The sequence below is a fragment of the Taudactylus pleione genome, unplaced genomic scaffold (assembly GCF_031769625.1).
Source record: "Taudactylus pleione unplaced genomic scaffold, aTauple2 ptg000302l, whole genome shotgun sequence".
Classification (NCBI taxonomy): Eukaryota; Metazoa; Chordata; class Amphibia; order Anura; family Myobatrachidae; genus Taudactylus; species Taudactylus pleione.
Window position 1 is genome coordinate 9,068,650 of NW_028284703.1, and position 27,628 is coordinate 9,096,277.

General features: G+C 47.6%; 1 protein-coding gene across 2 annotated transcripts; it reads left to right on the forward strand.

Annotated features, from left to right (window-relative positions):
* LOC148511618 (toll-like receptor 6) lies at window positions 1–27,628 on the forward strand. Of its 2 annotated transcripts, XM_088482979.1 has the most exons (4): window positions 2–246; window positions 413–537; window positions 8,337–8,451; window positions 20,799–27,628. In XM_088482979.1, the coding sequence occupies exon 4, from the start codon at window positions 20,826–20,828 to the stop codon at window positions 23,205–23,207; it is 2,382 nt and encodes a 793-aa protein (XP_088339105.1). In that variant the 5' UTR covers window positions 2–246; window positions 413–537; window positions 8,337–8,451; window positions 20,799–20,825; the 3' UTR covers window positions 23,208–27,628. The 2 variants fall into 2 exon arrangements, with proteins under 2 accessions (XP_088339106.1, XP_088339105.1); XM_088482980.1 differs by lacking the exon at window positions 8,337–8,451 and having other exon boundaries at window positions 1–246.

Genomic DNA, 27,628 nt, shown 5'->3' on the forward strand with positions numbered 1-27,628 from the left:
CTCTCTCACGGACAGATTTCACAGAACACAGGGACATGGATAGGAGAAATAACAAGGCGTGTTTTCAGTAAAGAGGGGCAGGCAGTTAAAGGGGAATGAAAACTAATACACACTGAGAAGACGAAATGTGACGGGGGAAGTAGTTCAACTAGGACCACAGGAATTCAGCACACCATAAACATAAGAAGTGATACAGGGCCGGTCAGATTTCAACATGAGAGAACCAGAACAAACTTCAGCACAAAGGTATCATGGAAATAACTGCTGTTATTTATGGTCAAGGAATTACTAAACCTAAAACAAATGAAGCTTTATACAAACTATTTACTAACAACATTAACCAATTTAAATGTAAACAGCTTAGGGGAATTTATGAATTTTTTTTAATTTATTTTTTGTTTTTTTTTAAAAGGAGGAGGTAAAACATCGTGGCATTGAAAATGGGCGATAACAGAAAACAATAGCTTGCAGTGAATAATGCCCAGCCAAGGTAGTGAAGACTCACACAGGCTTTACACCTTAGTGCCCAGCATATAAGTAAGTAAATGCAGTTGACACTCCATGCAACTTTCAATATAGATAAAGGCAGTTATGAGAACTTGTGGCATAATTTGGGTGCATGAGTAGGGGATTCAGGTTATCCTATTATTTTTAAAGAGCATTGTTCCTTCCTCCACCATCTCTGCATCCGCTGTCAGTGACTGTACTGCTTATAAAATGACTGCAGAGATATTGATGTGTGTCACCATGAGCTTCCTCCTGCAATCAGCACATGTGGTAGCTGGGACAAATAGCGAGCACTGGGAGAGAGGCTTATCTGTAGACAGGAAATTAAGTGGGTATCCTGTAAAACAGGCTGCTGGGTTATGCGCAAGAATGATGGCCGTCTGCGCATATGCATTACATTTTCCCCCAGCGGCGGCTTAGCAAAGCCTGGAAATCTCTGCTGAAGCCAGGAAGGCTTTTGCTGGGTCCCCATTTCCAGCAGCGCAGTCACATACAGCTTACCGCTCTTTGCTAAATACTGAATGTAGGGCATAACTCCTTTAGTGCACTCTCTCATTTTCAGATGGAAACACTGACGACGTTGGGTTGATTAAAAGTTGAAAGGAAGTCGGCCGCAATTACAAGGAAATAGACGCAGATGTTTGTCTGTGTGCCGGGCTGTACACACTTCAGCTGCCAGCACCAGCCGTATCCATTCCCTTGTTCTAATAGCTGCCATCATTATCAGTGCACACTAGCACCAGCCCCGTCCTTAAGGCAGGAGAGACACCTGAATTCAGACAGATGTCTGCGTACGTGCCTGCTTATCCAGAAATTCCCTCCACATGCCTTCACACAACTTAGCCAACATGCAAGCAGTGGTGTCATGAAAGGGGTGCAGGGGAAAGTGGGCCGCACCCGGGTGTCACCCTCGGATGGGGCGGCACCAAAATGCCAGCTCCTCTGCAGTGACAGGAGCAGAGTGCTGCAGTGTGACATTCTGCTGCAGCACCCAAGTCCTGTCATAGAAGAGGAGCTGACAGCCCAGTCTCCGGGTACAGCCCAGCATCTCTGGTCGATGCTGGGCTGGACTACCCCTGGAGTGAAGTAATCGGGATTCCCCACGAGGCCACTCCCCTTGATTTAGGCCACACCCCTTTTGGGTGCACCTTTGGCGCACAGGTATAGTCAGTGTGCATCGGGTGTCACCAGACCAGGTGAAGCCTCTGCATGCAGGTGCCCCATTACCACTCAGTTATGGACCCAGTGACAGTAAAGAAAGATCTTGAAGATACCATGGGGCATTACATATTCCTGCCAGAGTGGAGCGCCTGGCAGTGTCAGGTAAAATGGTTTCACATTAAAACAAAATGGCTTCTATTTGAAAAAAACCGAAATGTTTTAAACTTTGACCTGCTCTGAGACACATGTAATAATGAAGCAGAAGTGGTCAGTGAGAGCACTTTATATAAATGCCGGAAAGTAGAGACTAAACCTATCCTGCTGCAGTGGCTATGCTTAGAGCGCTGGGTGTTGGCTAAACCTTGTGGAAACTTGGTGACAGTGGGGGGAGCTGCAAGATTAGTGGAGGACAAATGCATCACTACGATAGTGCTGGGGATGCAGGACACAGGGGGGTGACACTGTCTGAGGGGGTGACAGAGGTGCTCTGCTATTTTGGTGTCATCCCCTTGGACGGTGTCACCAAATAGCGCAGCAGCGGGGTGATGGGTTATCCACATTGTGCTGAGGGAGGCTGGGGGCTAGCCCCTATAGTGACGAGGACAGGGGCGTGACACATGAGTATGCCCCCAAAATGGTGTACACCAGGGACGTCACGGCCATGAGACCACGCCCCCTTTCAGGCGCGCATGTCTCCAGCACGTGCAAGGGGCCAGTGAGTGCCGCACCAGGTGTCACCACACAAGGTGACGTCTCTGGTGGAGGAGACATCTGGGACTTATTAGAGATCTGTGAGCCTTTCATCTGCTGCTGTCTGATTTACATCCAGATGTACATTATCCCCATGGAAGCAGTTAGAAAGATCTGTATGTTGATGAAAATGCATTGATACTTTTCTTAAAATCCATGTAGCCATAGGGATCATTGGGCCTGATTCAGCAACTGCAATTACGAATGCAATCGGCTGACTGTTGCATTCTGCGCATGCGTATACATCACAGTGCGCGTGCGCGAACCAGCAACTGCAGTCGGGACTGTGATCGCAGTAACTACGCAGACCCATCGCAGAGTGATTGACAGGAAGTACCATTTGGGGGAGGTGATGGTGTGGTGGTCGGCGAAACGAAGGCGTGCCAGTGCGCTTGAACGCCGTTACAGAGGCGTGCATAAATTAGGTACTGCGATGCCATACGCAGCTTGGGCTTCATTGCGTGCCATGAATTAGAAATTCTTGAGTACGGTCTGACCTTGTGCAAGTGTGCGTGAGGCTCCAATTGTACTCGACGTTACCGATGCTTTTGCAGACTTGCAAAGTATTACGGATGTGTGTAAGTTATGGTGGTCGTCCTTATGTTTTGCTGTGACGGCATAGTGATCGCAGAGGATTCGCAGTGAGGCTGCTTGCGTAATCACTATTGCAATCGCAGTTGCAATCCATACTGAATCAGGGCCATTGTGCCTAACCAATGCAGGCAAATTATACTAATGATCCTATTTGAATATATATATATATATATATTTTTTTTTATTATTATTATTATTATTATTATAATTTTATGCAATAGCTTCATAATGGGAGTAAGGTGCAATTAGGGAGATTGTTAGACTCTTCAGGGAGTCTCCCTGATAATCAGGGAGAGTTGGCAAGTAGGATACAAGGACACAGGTTCTCATTCAGACCCGCTCGCGAGCGCTGTGCTGTACGCTCGCAAGCGGGTCGATGTTCCCCAAATGTGCATGCGCACGACGGAGGCGCCTCCGTCGTGCGCATGCGCGAGACCCGAATAACTTCGGGGTAGCCGTCGTTATGGGTCTCGCACCAAAGGGGGCGTGCTGTCGATGGTGAGTGACAGCACGCCCCCTTTGGTGGGCGTGCCTGGGGCGTGGCTGCCCAGACAGAGGCGTTCCCATGGGAAAGCCTACCGTCTGGGTTCGGCCCCATTGACATCACTAGTGTCAAAATCACTCCAGGGCTTGCAGCAGACGAGACCCTACCGCAAGGGTCTCGTCGCAAGCCCGATGGTCGCGATGGTCTTGACCATCACGATCATCATCATGGACGCTCGCATAAGCTGTGGGTGGTAACCCACAGCTATGCGAGCAGCCAAAAGGCCGCTTCGCACATAAAAAAAACACGCCCTGATTCAGAGCGGGCGCTCGTTCAGAGCGTCCGGCTCTGAATCAGGCCCACAGTACACACATAACACACATTACACACACAGACATTCACTAGATGCTTGAAATGAGGAAGTGAAAATCAATCTGTTTATTTGTATTAATCATGCAAATAGGTTTCCCAGGGGAGCAGAACTGTAGAGCGCACACTTTGTAACAAGTTCAGCTCAGGAAAGGAAATATTTAGTTTTATAGCATTCATTGATATCATAATTTTTCTCTACCAAGCTGATGTAATTACATATTATCAGTTATTTATGTAGCATGCTCAAAAAAGGAAGAAAAACGAGAGCCTGATTCCTGTATTGAAATACTATATGTGTACTTATCTCTGGACATATAACATATACAAAAAACAACATATGGTACATTCTGTATATTGCGTGCCTTATATATATCTGCGTATAGTGAGAAATCTTCTATAAAGCTATGAGCATTCATAAGTATTAATGTAAGAACTAAGTATGTCATGCACAATACTAGACAGATGCAGTCAGCAAACCAGTGAACACCAAGGGCTCCATTTGTCAATGATACTACATACAGTACTATGGCCATATTTTGTGTAGTATCACAGTGATTCTTACCTGTGTGTTGCGAGGCCTCTTTCTTGGCACCCTAGACAAGGTTTCTTGGCACTAGGCATAGCTTCAGCCTAGCGCCCACAACATACGCTAACCAGGTGTACATTCAACACCACATTAGCACCATAGTTCATACTTCATATTAGATTGATCATTAAGTTACGATCCATCCAATATTTAATGCAACTTCTGTGATAATACTATTCCACATGATGTGTGAGCTGCCACAGAAAGTGTCTGACTGTAATTTGGGCTGAATATACCACAAATGTTTATAAATACCTCAGGTCACCTGGGTACTTTCAAAAAGGGGGGAAGGGGTGGGATGAGGACGGACACTGCTACCGGCCTGCAATGCTGCACCAGCCAGGCACGTAATACATGAATAGAATGCAGGAGATAAGTACGGGTGCAGCAGCTGTCTATATAATCCGCTTCTGCTGTCAGTACTACGTAGCAAAGGGGGGATGCAATCCGGAAGCCGGCTGACGTAAGCCCGACAGCCGGCTTCCCGACTGCTTTATCCCGGCGAGGGTTAAATGACAGGCGTCTAAATCCTAAATCTGGACGCCTGTCATTTTTCCGACGCCGGGAGACCGGCGCCCGGCATTCTGATCGAAGGGATGCCGGGCGCTGCGAGCGGACAGCTGCAGGGGGGGAGGGTTAGGTTTATGGCTCCCAGGGGTCCTTAGGGTCAGGCACCCCCCGGGGGGGTTAGGGTTAGGCTAGGGGAAGGGTAGGTTAGGGTTAGCTACCCCCGGGGGGAGTATAGGGTTAGGCACCCCCCCCGGGGGACTTAGGGTTAGGCAGTGGGGAAGGGGGGGTTAGGTTTAGGCACTTAGAGGGGGGATTAGGGTTAGGCACAGGGGGGAGGTTAGGGTTAGGCACCCCTAAGGAGGGTTAGGGGGTAGGTTAGGTTAGTAAGTACTTACCTACGGACGATCTGGATTTCCAGCGCTGTTGGCCTGCCACTGCCGGGATCTCTCCAGCTGTCTGCCTCACGCTGCCGGGAATCGAACTGCAGGGCTTAATACCATGGTGCCTGCTTGCCAGGTCCCGTCCCCATCCACAACCTGCAGTCGCTGCAAGGTAAGTGTGTGTGTAATGTATGTGTGACTTGTGTGTGTATGTATATGGGTGCAGGGCCGTTTCTAGGGGCGGGTGAGCCGTGTGCCCCAACCCCTGCTAGCTGCTGGCATGGACCGGGAGGACTACACTAACCTCCCGAGATCTGCTGCAGATTAGTTTGTCCGCGGGTGGCAGACTGTGCTACTGTGACACAACTGTCTGCATCACGCCATTAAGTAAGGAGCGGCCCACGACTCCTTTGTCTAGGAGCTGGTCCGTGCCACGGCTGCTGGTCTGGGCAACGTGATGTCATGACGTCAAGTCGCTGTGGCAGGCCATTGGTGAGGAGACCTGGAGTCCGGACCCGATGACTCCAAGGCATGGTTGCCGACATTCTGGCTGCCCCTCCGGGAGCGGGCCGCCAGGTTGGCATAGAGGGGGGTGTGGCATGGCATAGGGGGCATGACCGGGGATATTACACTACATTAGGGACGGGGCCACACAATTGTGTCATTTTGGCCTCACCCCCGCTGCACAATGCCGAGATTACTGGCATTGTGAGGCAGGATCCATGATAACGCAACTCAGCGCAAATCGCATAATCGCCTCCCCTCCATCCCCACTGCGGGGGTTTGTGAGGGAGACGCCAATGTCTGGGGTGGTAGACAGCCGGCCAGGAGACTTGTCTGTTTTTCCGGGGGGCCGGGAATGCCACCTAATTTTCGAGGGACTCCCGGCTGTCCTGGGAGAGTAGGCAAGTATGCTACAAGGAGATCGCTACGGCAGCAGACGGCGCCCCTCGGCAGGCCAGACTCCCAGTCCCAGCCCATAGTAAGGTAAGTGCTTTGCCTTTGAGGTGGGGATAAGGGACCAGTGCTGTGAGGTGGAGAGAGAGGACCAGTGCTGTTAGGGTGGGAGAGAGGACCAGTGCTGTCAGGTGGGGAGAGGGGACCAGTGCTGTGAGGGTGAGAGAGAGAACCAGTGCTGTCATGGTGGGAGAGAGGACCAGTGCAGTCAGGTGGGGATAAGGGACCAGTGCTGCCAGGTGGGGAGAGAGGACCAGTGCTGTCAGGTGGGGAGAGAGGACCAGTGCTGTCAGGTGGGGATAAGGGACCAATGCTGTCAGGTGGGGAGAGAGGACCAGTGCTGTCAGGTGGGGATAAGGGACCAGTGCTGTCAGGGTGGGAGAGAGGACCAGTGCTGTCAGGTGGGGAGAGAGGACCAGTGCTGTCAGGTGGGGAGAGAGGACCAGTGCTGTCAGGTGGGGAGAGAGAACCAGTGCTGTCAGGTGGGGAGAGAGGACCAGTGCTGTCAGGTGGGGAGAGGGGACCAGTGCTGTGAGGGAGAGAGAGAGGACCAGTGCTGCCAGGTGGGGATAAGGGACCAGTGCTGTCAGGTGGGGAGAGGGGACCAGTGCTGTGAGGGTGAGAGAGAGGACCAGTGCTGTCAGGATGGGAGAGGGGACCAGTGCTGTCAGGTGGGGAGAGAGGACCAGTGCTGTCAGGTGGGGAGAGAGGACCAGTGATGTCAGGTGGGGATAAGGGACCAGTGCTGTCAGGTGGGGAGAGGGGACCAATGCTGTCAGGTGGGGAGAGAGGGCCAGTGCTGTCAGGTGGGGATAAGGGACCAGTGCTGTCAGGTGGGGATAAGGGACCAGTGCTGTCAGGTGGGGAGAGAGGACCAGTGCTGTCAGGTGGGGAGAGAGGACCAGTGCTGTCAGGTGGGGATAAGGGACCAGTGTTGTCAGGGCGGGAGAGAGGACCAGTGCTGTCAGGTGGGGAGAGAGGACCAGTGCTGTCAGGTGGGGAGAGAGGACCAGTGCTGTCAGGTGGGGAGAGAGGACCAGTGCTGTCAGGTGGGGAGAGGGGACCAGTGCTGTCAGGGTGGGAGAGAGGACCAATGCTGTCAGGTGGGGAGAGAGAACCAGTGCTGTCAGGTGGGGAGAGGGGACCAGTGCTGTCAGGGTGAGAGAGAGGACCAGTGCTGTCAGGTGGGGAGAGGGGACCAATGCTGTCAGGTGGGGAGAGAGAACCAGTGCTGTCAGGTGGGGAGAGGGGACCAGTGCTGTCAGGGTGAGAGAGAGGACCAGTGCTGTCAGGTGGGGATAAGGGACCAGTGCTGTGAGGGAGAGAGAGAGGACCAGTGCTGTCAGGATGGGAGAGGGGACCAGTGCTGTCAGGTGGGAGAGAGGACCAGTGCTGTCAGGTGGGGATAAGGGACCAAGGCTGTCAGGTGGGGATAAGGGACCAGTGCTATCAGGTGGGGAGAGAGGACCAGTGCTGTCAGGTGGGGATAAGTGACCAGTGCTGTCAGGTGGGGATAAAGGACCAGTGCTGTCAGGTGGGGAGAGAGGACCAGTGCTGTCAGGTGGGGAGAGGGGACCAGTGCTGTCAGGTGGGGAGAGAGGACCAGTGCTGTCAGGTGGGGATAAAGGACCAGTGCTGTCAGGTGGGGATAAAGGACCAGTGCTGTCAGGTGGGGAGAGAGGACCAGTGCTGTCAGGTGGGGAGAGAGGACCAGTGCTGTCAGGTGGGGAGAGAGGACCAGTGCTGTCAGGTGGGGAGAGAGGACCAGTGCTGTCAGGTGGGGAGAGGGGACCAGTGCTGTCAGGTGGGGATAAGGGACCAGAGCTGTTATGGTAAAAGGCTTGTGTGATGACAGAGGGGAGCTGTGCTTTGATTTCAGGGGCATGGTGAAGGAGGCTCTAAAGAAAGGAGGAAGAAAAGACACAAGGGTCAGGAGGCTGAAGGGGATACAGGGGACAGTAGGTGACATAGGGCACAAGTCTGGTTGAACCTCTGTTGTATGATGTTGACATTGGTTATATTCCTACACAAACAGGCATCTTCTGGACCATGTGATCTCCTACATGAATAGTGAATACTGACTGAAGACACCGTCTGCCCAGGGAGGATCAGTTTCCTCAGAGGTGTGATTGTATGAAAGCCGCAGCCAGGTGAGATTTATTATATAATAATTACTGAGGGCTGGCTGGAGGGACACTGGGGGCTGGCTGGAGCCTGGAGGGACACTGATAGCTGGCTGGAGGGAGACTGGGGGCTGGCTGGAGCGGATTTCCCGCAAGGCCACACCCCTTGCTGTGAGACCACACCTTGTAAATTCCTGTGTGGGGCTGGGGGGGTGCATTTTGACTGTTTGCACTGGGAGTTAGATTGTCTAGAAAATGTGTTTGGTCAACATAAAATATAAATTTATTAACTGGAACTACACAGAACATTTTGGTGACTTTTACACTGCTTGGGTTTTACATCCTAATGAACTTAGGCCCTGATTCAGACCCGGTCGCAAACGCTGAGCGCTCGCAACCGGGTCGATGGTGGCCCAGAGCGCATGTGCACGATGGAGCCGGCTCCGTCGTGCGCATGCACGAGACCCGGATAGCGATGGGCAATCCGTCGCTCAGGGTCTCGCACCAAAGGGGGCGTGCTGTCGATGTTGAGTGACAGCACGCCCCCTTTGGTGGGCGGGCCGGGGGGTGGTTGCCCAAACGGAGGCGTTCCCATGACAACGCCTACCGTTTGGGGCCAGCCCCACTGACATCACAAGTGATGTCAGTGGAGAGATTCCGGCTCTGTTAGAGCCGAAATCTCTCTGGGGCTTGCAGCAACGAGACCCTACCACAAGGGTCTAGTCGCAAGCCCGATGGTCGCGATGGTCTTGACCATCGCAACCATCATCATGGCCGCTCGCTATAGCTGTGGGTGGTCACCCACAGCTATGCGAGCGGCCAGGAGGCCGTTCTAAAAAAAAAAAGACCGGCTCTGATTCAGAGCGAGTGCTCTGTCAGAGCGACCGGCTCTGAATCAGGGCCTCAAGCCAATCTATGGTCATCAGGACTGACAACCATGAACACTGTCTGTGAAACCAATCAGATCGCTATAATGAGTTTCATATCCTCCTGGATATGGCACCTGATGAGCAGTCAGCTGCTGCAGAAGATGAAAACCTTGGGTGATACCTCTTGATCTGACTTGCAGCACCACTGCATTATTTTAGACCTCCAATTGATCACTGGGTTATGTATGTAGTATCAGCGATAACCCAGGATTAATAGGTGTAAGTAAATCAGCTCCCAGTGATTGCTATCGACACACATCAGCACCTGAATAGTCCTCAAAACCTGCATGTGAAATTTATTCGTGGCACTGAAAGCCAAGAAGGTCTCAATGCCTATGAAGCAATCTTCCCCTGGAGAGGACAATGGACAGTTTATATTTCAGAAAATAATGTGGTTGGAAGAATTCCCCTTAATTCACATTGTACTTGCCTTCGGTTCCAGTTAACAAAACTATTGTGAGGTTGGGTGCCAAGCAGCGGGAAGAAAGTGGGATGGGCAGGTATGTTGGTCCTTTCTTTCGCAGATCTGGGTCACACAGCTAACCAGTGAGTAGCAGTCAAGGCCGGGGTTAAAGTTCAGGACATGGGGTACACTGAGTTAGCATAAGTAAACTCAATCCGTGACAAAGAGACAGAGGACCTCATTCAGAGTCGGTCGTTGCGGCCGCACGGTCGTAGGGGAAAGGGGCCGGATATGCAAATGAAGCGATCACAAGTTGCAGTCCTAAGATGAGATCGTTAACTGAACGACCGAGGGTAAGAAGCGGTCGTAAGACTAAATCACGCCCCCTTCTCGATCACAACACACGTCATCTCCTGGGATATAAGGATTAATCGCGACCATCGGGAACCATCGGAGCTGGTCGTAGAGCTTAAGGCTGATCATACCCTCTCTTAAGCACTACGATCAAGTCAGTGTACAAACCTCCCATGTCACATGTGCCATGACACTACTTTGTTAATTATGCACTCCCATTAAACGCCGTTCGCATAATTAGGCACGCCTGCGTTCGGATCTCCACTCCCCCGTTTTCAAGCACCTTCCCCTGTTACCACCCACAAACTGTGCATTCTGTCACTCAAACTAACGAGCTGGCTGTGTTCAAAGAGAGAGAAATTTCTGATCGTAACAGCTAGTTTGCGCACTCGCATTGCGAACTTTACGCATGCGCAGTTCAGCGAACATTGGCTGCGTATGACCGTGCGGCCGCAACGACCGACTCTGAATGAGGTCCAGACTCTCTGTGACACAAGAAAAACCAACTGACTGACCGACAGTCTCACTGAGAGACAACCACCCCACAAGGCTCTGCGCACCTTTTTTCCACTGATCTGCCGACCATAGCAGATGTAGAGCCAGAGCTGGGTCAGTGTACCACCCCGGGGTGTATTTGTAATGGGTACAGGGTGTGCGGGGCACACGGGCCCCTGGGTCCAGGGGGAGCCCGCACCGCACACCCTGCACCCATATTATACTTACCTCTCCGGAGTCCCACGTTGGTGCAGGTGTCTGCGCTGTAATAAATGGCTGTAAAATGGCTACAGCTGCCATTTTCCCATCGTTTGCGCATGCTCAGTACAGGGAAAATGGCCGCCGCGGCCATTTTCCCGGTGAACTGCGCATGCGCTATAGACTCTGGGCACACTCTAGTACCCACAGTCTATTAGTGTGGTGCTGCCGGCCACCGGACAGAGAGGAGGGGGCCCATGACAGAGACTGCATATGGGCCCCCTCATCTCTAGAAACGCCCCTGGTACCACCGCACTGAGGGGCAGATGTATGAAGCTCTGGTAAGTGATAAACTGGAGAGTGATAAACCACCAGCCATCACTACTGCGCATCTGTGCGCGCACACCTTAGGACGCATGCGCAGTGCGACCTTGTAGTGACTTAGACAAATGCACAGATGAAAAAATATTGTCCATTTGGGCGAATGTCAGCATTGCGTGCGATTTAGAATCAGGCCCAATGTGGATAGGGTAGTTCAGGGTCCACTATATTTTCACTATTATATAAAATAAGTAACATCAGATACAATTAATTATCAATCGTACTGTCATAAATACACATACTTGCCTACCTCTCAGGAGTCGCGAGAGGCTCCTGATTTTTCGGGAAACCCTCCGCACCCCTGGGAAAGTAGGCACTTCTCCCACATTCTACTGACTTCCTAGTGAAGTGGCAGAATGGGGAAAATTTTCATGCGGATCGGTTGGTCTATGAGTAGGGGGCGGGGCCTAATGATGCAATTCTATGATAATTGAGTCATTTGGCCCCACCCCCTTAGTCAAATATTTGAGATTCACTGTATTTTATTTTGTGGGGCGGGGTTTAATAACGCAGATCATCTGGCCCCGTCCCCATTGCTACCCACCTGCATCTCCTCTACATGCGACTCACGGAGAGAAAAATCTCAATGTCGGGAAGTATGTAAATACATAGATTTTTTTTATGTAATAGTAGCTTATTATTCTAAAATTGTTTTCTTTACTAAAGTGATAGGATTCATTTTCCAGCAGTGACAGGTGGAATATTTGTCCTATAACATTAGTAAGGAACATTATTTTATTACACTGTGGGGCCAGTTCATCATTACTAAACATTTGATGGAGGTAATTAGGTTTAGAACTCGCATGGAGTTCTACCTAATTACTGGAGGAATTCATCATTCCTCCTCTCCATAAGGATCTATTCCGAAAAGCTGTCATTTTTGCAATGACAGCTTTTCGGGAAATAGATACTTTTCCCTCTCTACACTAACTTACCGCAGCTGTAATCAGAGCTGCGCATGCGCTGTTACATCCGTAAAAGCAGCGCAATGTGCAGCACTGCCTACAGCTGCGGTAAATCTGTGCCGGAGCCAGAGGAGTTACCAGGGAGTGACGGAGGGAGCAAGAGGAGGACCTGCACACGCTGACAGCAGGTAAGTGTAACCCGCTATACGCCACCTGAGAGTGGAGTATAGTAACACCATCAAATTCCGAAAATATATAATTTTCGGAATTTGATGAATACCATAATTTCCATATCCCCATACTAATGTATACTAATGTATGGGGAGTGTGGAAATTAACGCAGGCGGACTTAACCAGGATATATCAGTGATATCTCCTGTGTTAAGTGTGTTCATGAATACTAAAATAACGGTAATTAAGGAAAATGTCCTTAAAACCGTTATTTTAGTGTTGATGAATAGGCCCCTAAGCCATTGTTATAAAAACAAAAATGGATTTATAACAGTACAATTGCTAATTATATCTGATGTGACTTACAGTCAGGTGCATAAATATTGGGACATTGACAGAATTTTCATATTTTGGCCTCTATTCACCACCACAATGGTTTTGAAATGAAACAAACAATATGTGCTTTAACTGTAGACTTTCAGATTTAATTTGAGGGTAATTACATCCAAATCAGGTGAACGGTGTAGGAATTACAATGGTTTCTATATGTGCCTCCCACTTTTTAAGGGGCCAAAAGTAATGGGACTATCAACTCAAAAGCTATTTCATGGACAGGTGTGGGCTATTCCCTCATTTCATTATCAGTTAAGCAGGTAAAAGGTCTGGAGTTGATTCTAGGTGTGACATTTGCATTTGGAATCAGTTGCTGTCGACTCTCAATATGAGATCCAAAGAGCTGTCACTATCAGTGAAACAAGCCATCATTAGGCTGAAAAATCAAAACAAACCCATCAGAGAGATAGCAAAAATATTAGGTGTGGCCAAATCAACTGTTTGGAACATTCTTAAAAAGAAAGAACGCACCGGAGAGCTCAGCAACACCAAAAGACTCGGAAGACCACGGAAAACAACTGTGGTGGATGACAGAAGAATTATTTCCCTGGTGAAGAAAAACCCCTTCACAACAGTTGGCCAAATCAAGAACACTCTCCAGGAGGTAGGTGTATATGTGTCAAAGTCAACAATCAAGAGAAGACTTCACAAGAGTGAATATAGAGGGTTCACCACAAGATGTAAACCATTGGTGAGCCACAAAAACAGGAAGACCAGATTAGAGTTTGCCAAACAACATCTAAAAAAGCCATTACAGTTCTGGAACAACATCCTATGGACAGATGAGACAAAGATCAACTTGTACCAGAGTGATGGGAAGAGAAGAGTATGGAGAAGGAAAGGAACTGCTCATGATCCAAAACATACCACCTCATCAGTGAAGCATGGTGGTGGTAGTGTCATGGCGTGGGCATGTATGGCTGCCAATGGAACTGGTTCCCTTGTATTTATTGATGATGTGACTGCTGACAAAAGCAGCAGAATGAATTCTGAAGTGTTTTGGGAAATGCTTCAGAACTCATTGGACGGCGCTTCACAGTGCAGATGGACAATGACCCGAAGCATACTGCAAAAGCAACCAAAGAGTTTTTTAAGGCTAAAAAGTGGAATGTTATGCAATGGCCAAGTCAATCCCCTGACCTGAATCCGATTGAGCATGCATTTCACTTGATAACGACAAAACTGAAGGGAAAATGCCCCTAGAACAAGCAGGAACTGAAGACATTTGCAGTAGAGGCATGGCAGAGCATCACCAGGGATGAAACCCAGCGTCTGGTGATGTCTATGCGTTCCAGCCTACAGGCTGTAATTGCCTGCAAAGGATTTGCAACAAAGTATTAAAAAGTGAAAGTTAGATTTAGGATTGTTTAGTTTGTCCCATTACTTTTGGCCCCTTAAAAAGTGGGAGGCACATAGAGAAACCGTTGTAATTCCTACACCGTTCACCTGATTTCGATGTAATTACCCTCAAATTAAATCTGAAAGTCTGCAGTTAAAGCACATATTGTTTGTTTCATTTCAAAGCCATTGTGGTGGTGAATAGATGCCAAAATATGAAAATTCTGTCAATGTCCCAATATTTATGCACCTGACTGTATTTTATATAATAGTGAATAGTGAGTCAGTCAGTGTTTGCTATTGTTCCAGGCCCGGACAGAGAGGGGACCCGCCTCTGCAGCTGTGGACAAGGGTTAACTGTGAACAAATGTCCTCAACAAAATGGCCACCACCATGGATGAAACAGAACAACCGACAATATGGACTAATGTTGTGTACACACGGAGCGATTTAAATGCACGATAGCGATATCGTTATCGTTCATATCATGCATTTTTTGGTCCCTTCCAACCCACCAATGACCTGCGATGCGTAGGCACGTATGGACGATAGCGATATCGTCCATTGCCCGTGCATGCAGGCCAACCTGGTCGATATCGACCAAGTTACTATAGGGATCCGCGATCATTGATCACGGGTCGATACAGTCGTTGGTGAGTTGGTGGTGTGCTGGATGATGGCTATCGATCATCCAGCACACCAGGAGGGTGCAGGATGATCAGACAGCGATATAGTTATCACTGTCTGATCGTTTTCTGTGTATGCACCATTAGAAATACATAGGAACACAAGGAAGCCTCCTGTTTCACAGAAGTCAGAGAGAAGGCAACATTATGTGTGTAGGATTGAGGCAAACCAACTAGCACACTGGGAAACTCCGTCTGACAGCTGTGAGGCATGGCATTGCCTAGGGTATATATATATATATATATCTGTGAGAGGGAGATGGCCGGAGTATATGTGTGTAAGAGGGAGGAGGATAGGGCAGGGCTGGGATACCGTATATGTGTGAGAGGGAGATGACTGGGACAGGTGTGTGTGTGTGTGTGTGTGTGGTGGAGTTACCATTATGGATCATGCTGAGGCAGGGCTAGGGTATAATATAATTTATATGATACAGTGGATTGACATGTTATAATAACATCCACCCTTACAGCCCAAACTTTTACATTTTTTTTTTTAAACTGGCCTACGCACCAATTGATGCCCCACTGTTTAGTACTATGGGGGCTATTCAGACCCAGATGCTAAGCCGCGTTCGCTCGCATCCAAAAGGGGCTGGGTATGCAAATTCCACAATCACACTGTCTGGTGTAAGGACGCCCTCGATGTTTTAGAGAGCGACGGCAGAGTGAGCGCACGCCGGTATATAGACGCCCACTTTTCTTACTTAGTACACGTCATCTCCAGGTGTATGATTAATCAGAACCATCAAGAACCATTGGAGCTGCACGCAGCGCTTGAGGTAGACCCTACCCCACCGCATGCACTGCGATCACTGCAGGCTGAAATACAACCAAGTGACGTGTACAATGACGCCTCCATGCTAATTATACACACCAATAAAACTCAGTTTTGACGCCCAGACGCGCCTGCGTTCGCAGCACCACTCCCCCCCTTTCACAAGCACCTTTCTCTGTCACCACCCACAAACGGCACTGTCACTCAAAGTAGCGCTCAGTCTTTGTGATACGAGCGCACGATTCCCGATCGCAGTGATTGGTTCGCGCACGCACACTGAGATGCATATGCATGCGCAGAGGGGCGATAATCGCCCATAGCGAGCGATCGCGGCTTAGCGTCCGGGTCTGAATCAGGCCCTATGTCCCAACATTTCAGGAAAGTGAGCACAAAAAAACATGAATGTCCTCTGAAAACAAAAATGTGAGTTTGGACTTGGATTGCAACTGTAATTCCCAGTGTAAGTGTTCCCTAGATATAGCTCACACAAGCCAACTCCCACCTAATTGGATTTCCCCCCCAGGTGTGCTTCTACCCTCATTGTTAAAGTTAAATATACTCTACAAGCAAGATCGCCTTGATATGGTGGGTGGTTTATCATTTATTTGCAGATTGTAATTGAGACGCCTACATTTTGGGACTTAGGAGCAAAACAAAAAAAGGAGCAAATGTGTACCATGGCATAACCATGATGCTCTAGAGGTGGGGCAGATTTAAAATGTGAAAGATTTATAGTTGGGTGGTGTTTGTCTAAATTTCAGAGTAAAAATAAAGCTGCCCATTACTTGTTTGCTGCGTGCAAAAGTAGCCAGTATGTTCCCCGAATGGAAAGTGAATGTGTTTGCATCCCCTGCATTATTTTTATTGTCATTTATTTATATGGCGCCACAAGTGTTCCGCATCGCCTTACAATGTATGTAAAACAAATAGGTGACCAAAGACTTACAGTACAATACAGGACAAGAACATGGATAATATACATTGCCACATTAGCGACCAAAACCCACATAAATAGCAGAGCTTAGGCAACCAAGTGGTAGGTGCCCTAGTGGGGAATAAAGGGGCCTATCCTATCCAACCAGGAGGTTTTGGTCGCATTGTTCACAAAGTTGTGTAATGGATAGCCGACAAGGACCAGTGATGCGCATGCACGTTGGGTCCTTGCCGGCCCCGACAATCTACTGAACACGCTCGTCAACCTGACAATGCTCGTCAGGTTCAGCATGTTCAGGGATAGAAGTTTGGGCTCCTGCACTGAATGACGTTCAGTGAACGCCATTCAGTGCGGGCACCACACCTCGGCGACCTGAAAGTCTGAACGCTAGACGTTCAGACTTTCAGGTCGCCTAATGCATAGGCACCTTTAGAAGTAGATGAAAGTAAAGTTGGGAGAAGCACAAGAGGGTAGAGGGCCCTGCTCATAAGAGTTTGCATTCTAGAGTGATAGGGCAGACAAACAGGTGTGACCCGGATAGGGTAGACGGGGAGGATATACTCACGGCCAGGTCACCAAGTTCCAGCTGATAAGAGTATCCAGGATATGACTCCGTAATTGGCACAATATCCAGATCATCCCTTGTTACTATTGCAGTTAATTCTGAAAATTCAGAAAATTTTATCAGCACAGCTCCCAGCATTTGCATACATAGCTCTAAAGTTGCATACACACAACGATTTTGTTACCAACGATTTTATGAACGATTTTATGAACGATTTTCTGTCATATTATCTATCTGATTTTTTAAAGTGTAATGAACGATTTTTTTGAACTACAAACGATTTTTGCATATTCCCTTAATGAAAATCGTTCAGTTGGTCAGTCTGACTGAACTACAAACTACAAACGTGAACACGCATGAATGATAATCGTTCATCATTTTAACTCAGAAAGTGAACGATTTTTTCAACGATTGAGCGATAAACAATATTGTTAACGATAATCGTTCAAAAAATCGTTGTGTGTGTATGCACCTTAATGGAGAATACACACGGTCAGATTTGTCAGATGTGTCGGATGAACGATTGAACGATTTGAACGATCTCAACGATCTGAACAATTTGATGAACGATTTGACCAACGATTTGAACTATGGGCCTGATTCACAAGTGATGTCAGTGGGAGTGCTTTCGGCTCTGTTAGAGCCGAAAGCACTCTGGGACTTGCGGCAACGAGACCCTACCACAAGGGTCTCGTCGCAAGCCCGATGGTCGCGATGGTCTTGACCATCGCGACCATCTTCCTGGCCGCTCGCTATAGCTGTGGGTGGTCACCCACAGCTATACGAGCGGCCAGAAGGCCGTTCAAAAAAAAAATAGACCGGCCCTGATTCAGAGCGAGCGCTCTGTCAGAGCGTCCGGCTCTGAATCAGGGCCTATGAATGATTTTTGACTGCATTAAAGGAATGGAATCGTCCAAATCTGACTGCAAACACATCAGATGTCAGATATCGTTCATCATTCATCATTCAGACATGTCAGATATGTCAGATTTTCCTTCAGATATGAACAATTGAACGATTTTTTAAATCGTTATTGTTCAGATCTGAAGAAAAATCTGACCGTGTGTTTGCACCATAAGAGTTTTGTTAGTGCATCTCATAATCCAAACCATGTTCAGCAAACACATAAAACAAGTGTTGTTTAAAGTTTGTTCAACTGTTTGATTAACTGTTATATCACACTTAATACTTCCCACACTTTGGCCCTCATTCAGAGTCGATCGCAAGAAGCGATCGCTCACTCTGAATGAGGACGGGCACTTCTTGTTTAGAAGTGCTGCCTCCAGGTCGCAAGCTAAGCTGTGGGTTACCACCCACAGCTTAGCTTGCGATCAGGGTGATGATCGCGATGGTCATCACCATCGCGACCATCGGGCTTACGACCAGACCCTAAGGTTGGGTCTGGGCTCTAGTAAGCCCCAGGGAACTTCCTGCTGTTTGAGCAGGAAGTTCCCCACTGACATCATCAATGATGTCAGTGGGGCCGCCCCCAAACGGCAAGCATTCCGACTGGAACGCCTCCGTTTGGCCGGGCATGCCCCCGGCCTGCCCAGCAAACGGGGCGAGCTGTCACTCAACATCGACAGCTCGCCCCGTCTGCTGCGAGACCCCTAGCGACGGAGCGCCTGTCGCTAGCCAGGTCTCGCGCATGCGCACAACGGAGCCGGCTCCGTCGTGCGCATGCTCTGTGGGGACCATCGACCCGGTTGCGAGCGCATCGCCGCTTGCGACCAGGTCTGAATGAGACCCTTTGTATCTTTCCACATGCAGCTGACCCTTCTAATTCTAAAGAAATAGTTTGTCTGAGTATGGCAAACTACAGCTGGCCTCTAATGGTCAGCTGATCAAAGCAGATAAATTGCTCTGTGTTTAGTAAACACATGCTTAATAAACTATACTCCCCTTAAGAATATCCACAGAGCAAGTAATACCAATTACAAGCACATTATGAAGTCCCATACATTTAAATACACAGATTATTTTGCATGAGGGTGAATGCAGATTTGAGTGTAATAATCCTGCACCATGGTTTGCTCCTGGAGCAAATTGCTCCTGTTTTAATATTTTTCTTTTTAGTTACTCCCAATGGTGCATACACACACGATTTTTTGAACAATTAACGATATCGTTTATCGTTCAATCGTTGAAAAAATCGTTCACTTTCTGAGCTAAAACGATGAACGATTATCGTTCATGCGCGTTCACGTTTGTAGTTCAGTCAGACTGACCAACTGAACGATTTTCATTAAGGGAATATGCAAAAATCGTTTGTAGTTCAAAAAAATCGTTCATTACACTTTAAAAAATCTGACAGATAATCTGACAGAAAAACGTTCATAAAATCGTTCATAAAATCATTGGTAACAAAATCGTTGTGTGTGTATGCAGCTTAAGGCTGTGTCAGCCTCTTCATGTGCAGCTTTTTTACTGGATCATAGCGCTGTGCGGTGGGGGTTGATATGTAGATGTCATGTGTAGGTGACTTGCCTTTTTAATATCTGCTGAGAGTTCATAAACTGATTGAGTAATATCCATTTCTACAACTCTGCATATTTACACTTTCTTAAAATCTACAGAAAGTTTCTATGATGAAGCATCTATGGAATCATCCCTCCTGACACTGCTAAATGAAAATACTGCGCAATTTAGGCCATGCCGCTGTGCCACGTCCTCCTATGTCACACAAATTTACCATATTATTCCTTCTGAAAACAGCATCCTCACAAATATGGGCATCTACTGTAATAACTGCAGATTAGATGAACAATTAGAGCCCTGTTTATCACAATCCACATCTCAGATCTCAGCTAAATACGCCAGGATTCGCAATGGGATATTTGAATATATCACAAGGATGTATCAGATATCGCATGCCGGGACAGAACTAGCGAGAAAGCTCTGTCCCTGCAAATCCTCTTCGCACTCCTTTCAGGGTATTTTTTGGAAAAAAAAACCCTGACATTGTGACCACGCATGCACCCAGCTCCCCCTTTCCTTGCAATTGCCCTCCCCCCCGCCACTGCTGCTAAGCTTACACTTACCTGCCCGGTGATTGGTGCTCTGGCGATGTCCTCTGGTACCACGGTCAGCTGGTCTCTAGGACCGTGCTCTGTGACCCCAGTCTTACAGCACAGAGCAGCTGAGCGGGGTCACAGAGCATGATCCCAGAGACCAGCTGACCCAGAGGACCTCATCAGACCACCGATCACCGGGCAGGGTGCAGGTAAGTGTTATTTTTTTAGTTATTATTATAATCAAAAAAATTTACACTGTGATCAGCGCTGTGGTCTATCAGACATGCAGGCTGATCACGGGCACCTACAGGGTCTCTGCTTTCCCAGCAGGCAGAAAAAGCTAAATTAGAGTAGGGAAAACAGGGGGGGAGGGGGGGGGGACTATGAACGCCTTCTCCAGGTGGTGTTATTTTCACAGGGTCCCCCCTTTCCCTGGTATTTTTTCACAATTTTTTGGTAAATTGGAAGCAGATAGTATTTCCTACTACAAGTATGGTATATGCGATCTGCTTACTTAAAATATGCGAATTAAAGGGCTTGGAGTAGTTGTTTTTCAAAAACTGCTCCAAAAGCCCTTTAATACATTTATGTGATACTAAAAATGTTGTGAAAACACCCTTTTTCACATTTTTTCAGTAAAAAAAAAAGATTGATAAATAGGGCCCTAATGCCACTAATTAGAACAATTCACTCATCTTGTGAAAGGAATATTTAATAAATATTATATTTAAACAATGACCTAAATGTACAGGCACAGCATTGTGTTATGCTTGTGTTACAATTTTTAGGTGATACACTGTATAATACATTAATTTATAATGTTTTCTAAACAGGTCTGAAGACTTGATAAAATCAGCATCATGACTCATCCCGTGGTTACATGTAAAGGATTCTGCCTGTTCTGCCTTCTGACATATGTGTTGCTACCCAGAAACTCTGGTGAAGACTGCATTGATTCTAAGGGGCAACCGGACATTTCTTCCCTTATCACAGAGCTGGATTTTCGTCATTGCAAAATAAAAAGCCTCCAAGCACAGCAGTTTCAACCATACTCCAATCTGCAGACGTTGGATCTTTCTCATAACTTCCTTGAAGAGCTACATTTCTCTGTGTTCCAGTTTAATATTGTTCTACAACACTTGGACATCTCGCACAATAGACTGCACACTATCACATGCAGCTCCCTGCAATTTATCAAAAACATCGCCCAGTTAAATCTGTCCTATAATAACTTTGAAACCATGTACCTCTGCAAGGAATTTGGATCCTTGACAAAATTGGAACATCTTGGTCTGAGTGCTGCAAGTATAAGGAGAAATGATTTCATGAATATTGCACCCCGGGAATTAAAAACTGTATTTTTAGGGATCGAACAACTACAGGAATATGAAGCTGGTAGCCTACAGTCACTGAACACGGAAAAGTTACATGTCATTTTACCCCAGAATTTGACAGATTCCATTATTCTCTTGTTTGATGACTTTAATGTCTCCACAACCCTGGAAATTTCTCAGATCGTATGTGCAGAAAATTGTAATAATGCCATAGAGCGGTTATCTAGGGCAGTAAGGAAATATTGGATATCGGCACTTATTCTCAGCAACTTCACAATGTCCTGGAATGAAATTAGTAAAATTCTGGTGCCTGTGTGGCGTTCCTCGGTCAAATATCTGTCCATCTATAAGTTTACACTCATAAAAGAATTTGAATATGAAGAAATTGACTTTTCGGAGGGTTCGGTAAAATCTTTGATATTTGAAAATATTATTCCACATGTGTTCCTTTTTCACAATGTTCATCCTTTAAAGATGTTTTCCAACATGTTTGTTGAGAATTTTACTATGTCTGACGCCGAAATCACACATTTCTTTTGTCCTCGGGTTTCTAGTATTTTCAAATTCCTAACTTTGACCAACAACAGAATCACAGATGAAATTTTTCAGAATTGTAGAAATCTAGAAAAACTTCAGTTTCTCAATTTAGGAAATAACAAATTAGAGAAGCTGACAAATGTAAGCTCGATGACTTCTACAATGAAAGCTTTAAAGCATTTAGATGTCAGCCGTAATAGATTGACCTATAAAGAAAATGAGCTTTGTGATTGGTCGGAAAGTCTGGTCTTCCTAAACTTGTCTAGAAACAAGATTACCGATTCAGTCTTTAACTGTTTACCAACCAAACTGGAAATACTGGATCTTTCCGGTAACCAGTTAAAAAGTGTCTCCAAAAAAGTACAAAATTTAATATCTTTGAAGGAACTATATTTGTCATTAAACCAACTAACCAATATACCTGATTGCAGCACCCTGAATAACAACTTGATATACCTAAATATTGATGATAATTTAATACATTCTCCATCAGATAATCTACTGTACAGCTGCCAACATGTGACAAGGATAAGCAGTGTAAACAATAAATTTTGGTGTAACTGTGATTTAAGGGCATTTGTCAGCACAGCAGGCATACTACATGATAGGCTGGTGGGGTGGCCTGTGTCCTACAGATGTGAGTTTCCAGAAGAGCTTAAAGGCATTATGCTTAAGGACTTCCATCCTTCTGATGTATCATGCAACGTATACATTTTAGTAGGCATCATTATTGGTTTTGTAGTGGTTTTGCTACTTCTGATGTGTTTTTTGTGTAAATATTTTGATCTACCTTGGTACATTCGGATGATTTTCCAATGGTTTAGAAGCAAATACAGGGTAAGGAACGTCACTGCGGAAGTCCTATTGGGCAAACGTTTTCATGCTTTCATCTCATACAGCCAAGAAGACTGCGATTGGGTGAAAAACCTTTTGATTCCAAACCTTGAGAAAGGCGATAGCTCACTAAAAATCTGCCACCACGAAAGGAATTTCATTCCGGGCAAATCGATCATTGAAAATATCATCTACTGCATTGAGAGCAGCTTCAAGTCTATCTTTGTCCTCTCTCCAAATTTCATTCAAAGTGAGTGGTGCCATTATGAGCTGTATTTTGCACAGCACTCATTGTTCGGCAAGAACTCAGAAAATTTGATCCTCGTTTTATTAGATCCGATACCCCAGTATCTAATTCCCAACAAATACAGGAAGTTAAAGGCAATAATGAAACACAGGACTTACATGGAGTGGCCAAAGGAGAAGAGCAAACATTTTATGTTTTGGGCTAATCTGAGGGAAATAATTAATATAGACATTCCGATGGAGGATGAGGAAATGTGTATTTTTAACCCAGCAATCCAAGATGATACATAACTTGGGAGCCACAGAAAATCTATTGGTCAATAGACTCTTCGTGGAGCCCACATGATCCAGAACTGAAATTATAACAGCCAACAGATTAATGTAATGTGATCAGTTTGCAATGTGAACTAAACACTGTCTACAAAAAGAAAAACCCACTGGGGTTGGGAGTAGGGGCTTGTGACTTGCAGGGAATCCGTGAAGACATGTCTTTATTAACCTCCCGGGCCAAAAACTGTACCCTAGAATCCTACCTGAGCATGAGAAAGGCAGGAAAAACACAAATGAGAATAATACAATGTAGGATTCACAATACACGGGCAACATAGACAATTTTTTTAAGAGGTTGAGTGAACTATATACTTTCTTTGCATTCTGTTCTTAAAATGGCATTGGCACCCTCAACACCAGTCTTGCCAGCTGAACACATCACGGTATTATACTATATGTCACCATCAGTTCCTTCGTTGAACAACAACAACTTAAAGGACACAAGGTCCCATTTATGTTCTTTTCCCACCCACCAGGACATTCAGCCTTCATGGAGTGGCTAGACCAGCATATGGTGCAGAGTAATAAGTGGAAAGTGATGCAAAATTCAAATCAAGTCACCGATTCTGGACCGGGCATAGACAGGAATCAGATAAAACTATTTTGCAGTCCCTCCAGGATACCCTAGAAGAGGAGTCATGCTGTAATCTCTGCTCTACTTTCAAATATATGATCTTGCAAAACAGTATAAAGATTCAAGATCTACCAAATGGCATGCACCAGGAGGACCTCATCTAAAACTTCCTAGAGGTCTTTAACTAACTGCTCTATTACCCGGCAAAACATAACTAAAAAAAACTGTCTGGCAGAGCACACTGAACAACCATGTAATATTACCTGAAGTGTCCATTCCTTCCATATGAAAGAATTATGAGTGCCCCTTGCAACGGGTGTGGTATATTTTGTTGACATACATCATGTAGACTTTTATAATGTCAACATGAGAATAGCGACGTGGTCATAATGTCAACATGCAGCACTGACCATGTTGACATTCATTAAGATGACACTGATAAAATGGCGACATGATTAGAATGTTGACAAAATGTTCCTGGTGGTGACTTACCTGGTTCAGCAGGTCCGGTGGCTCCAACTGTGTCTTCCGGGTATGGAGGTCAGCTGATGAGAACTTCTGGCTGATCCTGCATCGCTACTGCCTAACCCTAACCTCCCCTCCCACAGCCTAACCCTCTCTCTAATGCTTAACCCTCCCCCTAGTGCCTAACAATAACTATTATCCCAGGGCCCAACCCTAATATTCACCTCCCACAACTTTACCTAACCCTCCCCCTAGTGCCTAACCCTAACCTTCCCTCCCACAGCCAATCCCTAATCCTACCCCTCTCTAATGCTTAACCCTCCCGCTAGTGCCTAACAATAACTATTATCCCAGGGCCCAACCCTAATATTCACCTCCCACAACTTTACCTAACCCTCCCCCTAGTGCCTAACCCTAACCTTCCCTCCCACAGCCAATCCCTAATCCTACCCCTAGTGCCTAACCCTAACCTCCCCTCCCACATTCTATCCCTAATCCTTCCCCTAGTGCCTAACCTCCGCTCCTGCATTCTATCCCTAACCCTCCCCCTAGTGCCTAACCCTAACCTCCCTTCCTGCATTCTATCCCTAATCCTTCCACTAGTGCCTAACCTCCCCTCCCATATCCTATCCCTAACCTATCTCTTAGTGCCTAACCCTAACCTCCCCTCCCACATCCTATCCCTAATCCTTCCCCTAGTGTCTAACCCTAACCTTCCCTCCCACAGCCTATCCCTAATCCTTCCCCTAGTGCCTAACCCTAACCTCCCCTCCTGCAGCCTATCCCTAATCCTTCCCCTAGTGTCTAACCCTAAGGTCCCCTCCTGCAGCCTATCCCTAATCTTTCCCCTATTGCCTAACCCTAACCTCCCCTCCCGCAGCCTATCCCTAGTCCTTCCCCTAGTGCCTAACCCTAACCTCCCCTCCTGCAGCCTATCCCTAATCCTTCCCCTAGTGCCTAACCCTAACCTCCCCTCCTGCAGCCTATCCCTAATCTTTCCCCTAGTGCCTAACCCTAACCTCCCCTCCCGCAACCTATCCCTAATCCTTCCCCTAGTGCCTAACCCTAACCTCCCCTCCTGCAGCCTATCCCTAACCCTTCCCCTAGTGCCTAACCCTAACCTCCCCTCCCGCAGCCTATCCCTTATCCTCCCCCTGGTACCTAACCTCCTCTCCCGCAGCCTATCCCTAATCCTTCCCCTAGTGCCTAACCTCCCCTCCCACAGCCTATCCCTAATCCTTCCCCTAGTGAGTAACCCTAACTTCCCCTCCCACAGCCTATCCCCCTAATCCTCCCCCTGGTGCCTAACCTCCGCTCCTGCATTCTATCCCTAACCCTCCCCCTAGTGCCTAACCCTAACCTCCCTTCCTGTATTCTATCCCTAATCCTTCCCCTAGTGCCTAACCCTAACCTCCCCTCCTGCAGCCTATCCCTAACCCTTCCCCTGGTGCCTAACCCTAACCTCCCCTCCCATAACCTATCCCTAATCCTTCCCCTAGTGCCTAACCCTAACCTCCCCTCCCGCAGCCTATCCCTAATCCTTCCCCTAGTGCCTAACCCTAACCTCTCCTCCCGCAGCCTATCCCTAATCCTTCCCCTGGTGCCTAACCCTAACCTCCCCTCCCACAGCCTATCCCTAACCCTCCCCTAGTGCCTAACCCTAACCTCCCCTCCTGCAGCCTATCCCTAATCCTTCCCCTAGTGCCTAACTCTAACTTCCCCTCCCGCAGCCTAACCCTTTCCCTAGTGCCTAACCCTAACCTCCCCTCCCGCAGCCTATCCCTAACCATTTCCCTAGTGCTAACCCTAACTTCCCCTCCCACAGTCTATCCCCCTAATCCTCCCCCTGGTGCCTAACCCTAACCTCCCCTCCCACAACCTATCCCTAATCCTTCCCCTGGTGCTTAACTCTAACCTCCCCACCCACAGCCTATCCCTAATCCTTCCCCTAGTGCCTAACCCTAACCTCCCCTCCTGCAGCCTAACCCTAATCCTTCCCCTCGTGCCTAACCCTAACCTCCCCTCCTGCAGCCTATCCCTAGTCCTTTCCCTGGTACCTAACCCTAACTATCCCTCCCACAGCCTATCCCCCTAATCCTCCCCCTGGTGCCTAACTCTAACCTCCCCTCCCGCAGCCTATCCCTAACCCTTCCCCTAGTGAGTAACCCTAACTTCCCCTCCCACAACCTATACTCCTAATCCTTCCCCTAGTGCCTAACCCTAACCTCCCCTCCCGCAGCCTATCCCTAACCCTTCCCCTAGTGCCTAACCCTAACCTCTCCTCCCGCAGCCTAACCCTAATCCTTCCCCTGGTGCCTAACCCTAACCTCCCCTCCCACAGCCTATGCCTAATCCTTCCCCTAGTGCCTAACTCTAACCTCCCCTCCTGCAGCCTATCCCTAACCCTTTCCCTAGTGCCTAACCCTAACCTCCCCTCCCGCAGCCTATCCCTAACCCTTTCCCTAGTGCCTAACCCTAACTTCCCCTCCCACAGTCTATCCCCCTAATCCTCCCCCTGGTGCCTAACTCTAACCTCCCCTCCTGCACCCTATCCCTAATCCTTCCCCTAGTGCCTAACCCTAACCTCCCCTACCACAGCCTATCCCTAATCCTTCCCCTGGTGCTTAACCCTAACCAGCCAACAACACCCACATCATTATCATTTCTCCACAAGAACATGGTATTTATCAAATTAAGGCCCTGATTCAGAGCCGCTCGCAAGCGGCCCGATGTTTATGCACTGCGCATGCGCCACGTCCGGCGTGCTAGAGCCTCGCTGAGCGACTGAAGTTCAGTCGCTACGGGGCTCGCAACAAGACGGGGCAGCTGTCGATGGTGAGTGACAGCTCGCCCCGTTTTGTGTGCGGGTCGGGGGGGTGGCTGGACAAATGCAGGCGTTCCCTTAGGAACGCCTGGTGTTTGTTGGGAGGTCTTACTGACATCACTACTGATGTCAGTAGTGGACTTCCTGCTCTATTAGAGCAGGAAGTCCACTCGGCCTTGCGGCAGCTAGACCCTACCGTAGGGTCTCGTCGCAAGGCCGATGGTCACGATTATCGCGATGGTCTCCCACAGCTTTGCGAGTGGCCGGAGAACAAAAAAAAAAACGCCCACAATCCCAACAAGCGGCCAGCGGCTGCGAGCGGGTCTGAATCAGGGCCTAAGACTCTGTAGCATTATCAGACAACTACCTACAGAATATACTACTTATACTGTATATAATGTGCCTTAAATTGTCTTAAAGTTTGTCCTTTCTTGTACTCTACATCTGCTTATGTTGATGAACAAAAAGTGGAAGTCATTTTCATAACTGTACAATAAACATAAAGTCATGTTTATAGAA

What these genes read in the sequence shown, in the direction of transcription:
- LOC148511618 (XM_088482980.1), top strand. Translation starts at nt 20,826, where the DNA reads ATGACTCATCCCGTGGTTACATGTAAAGGATTCTGCCTGTTCTGCCTT.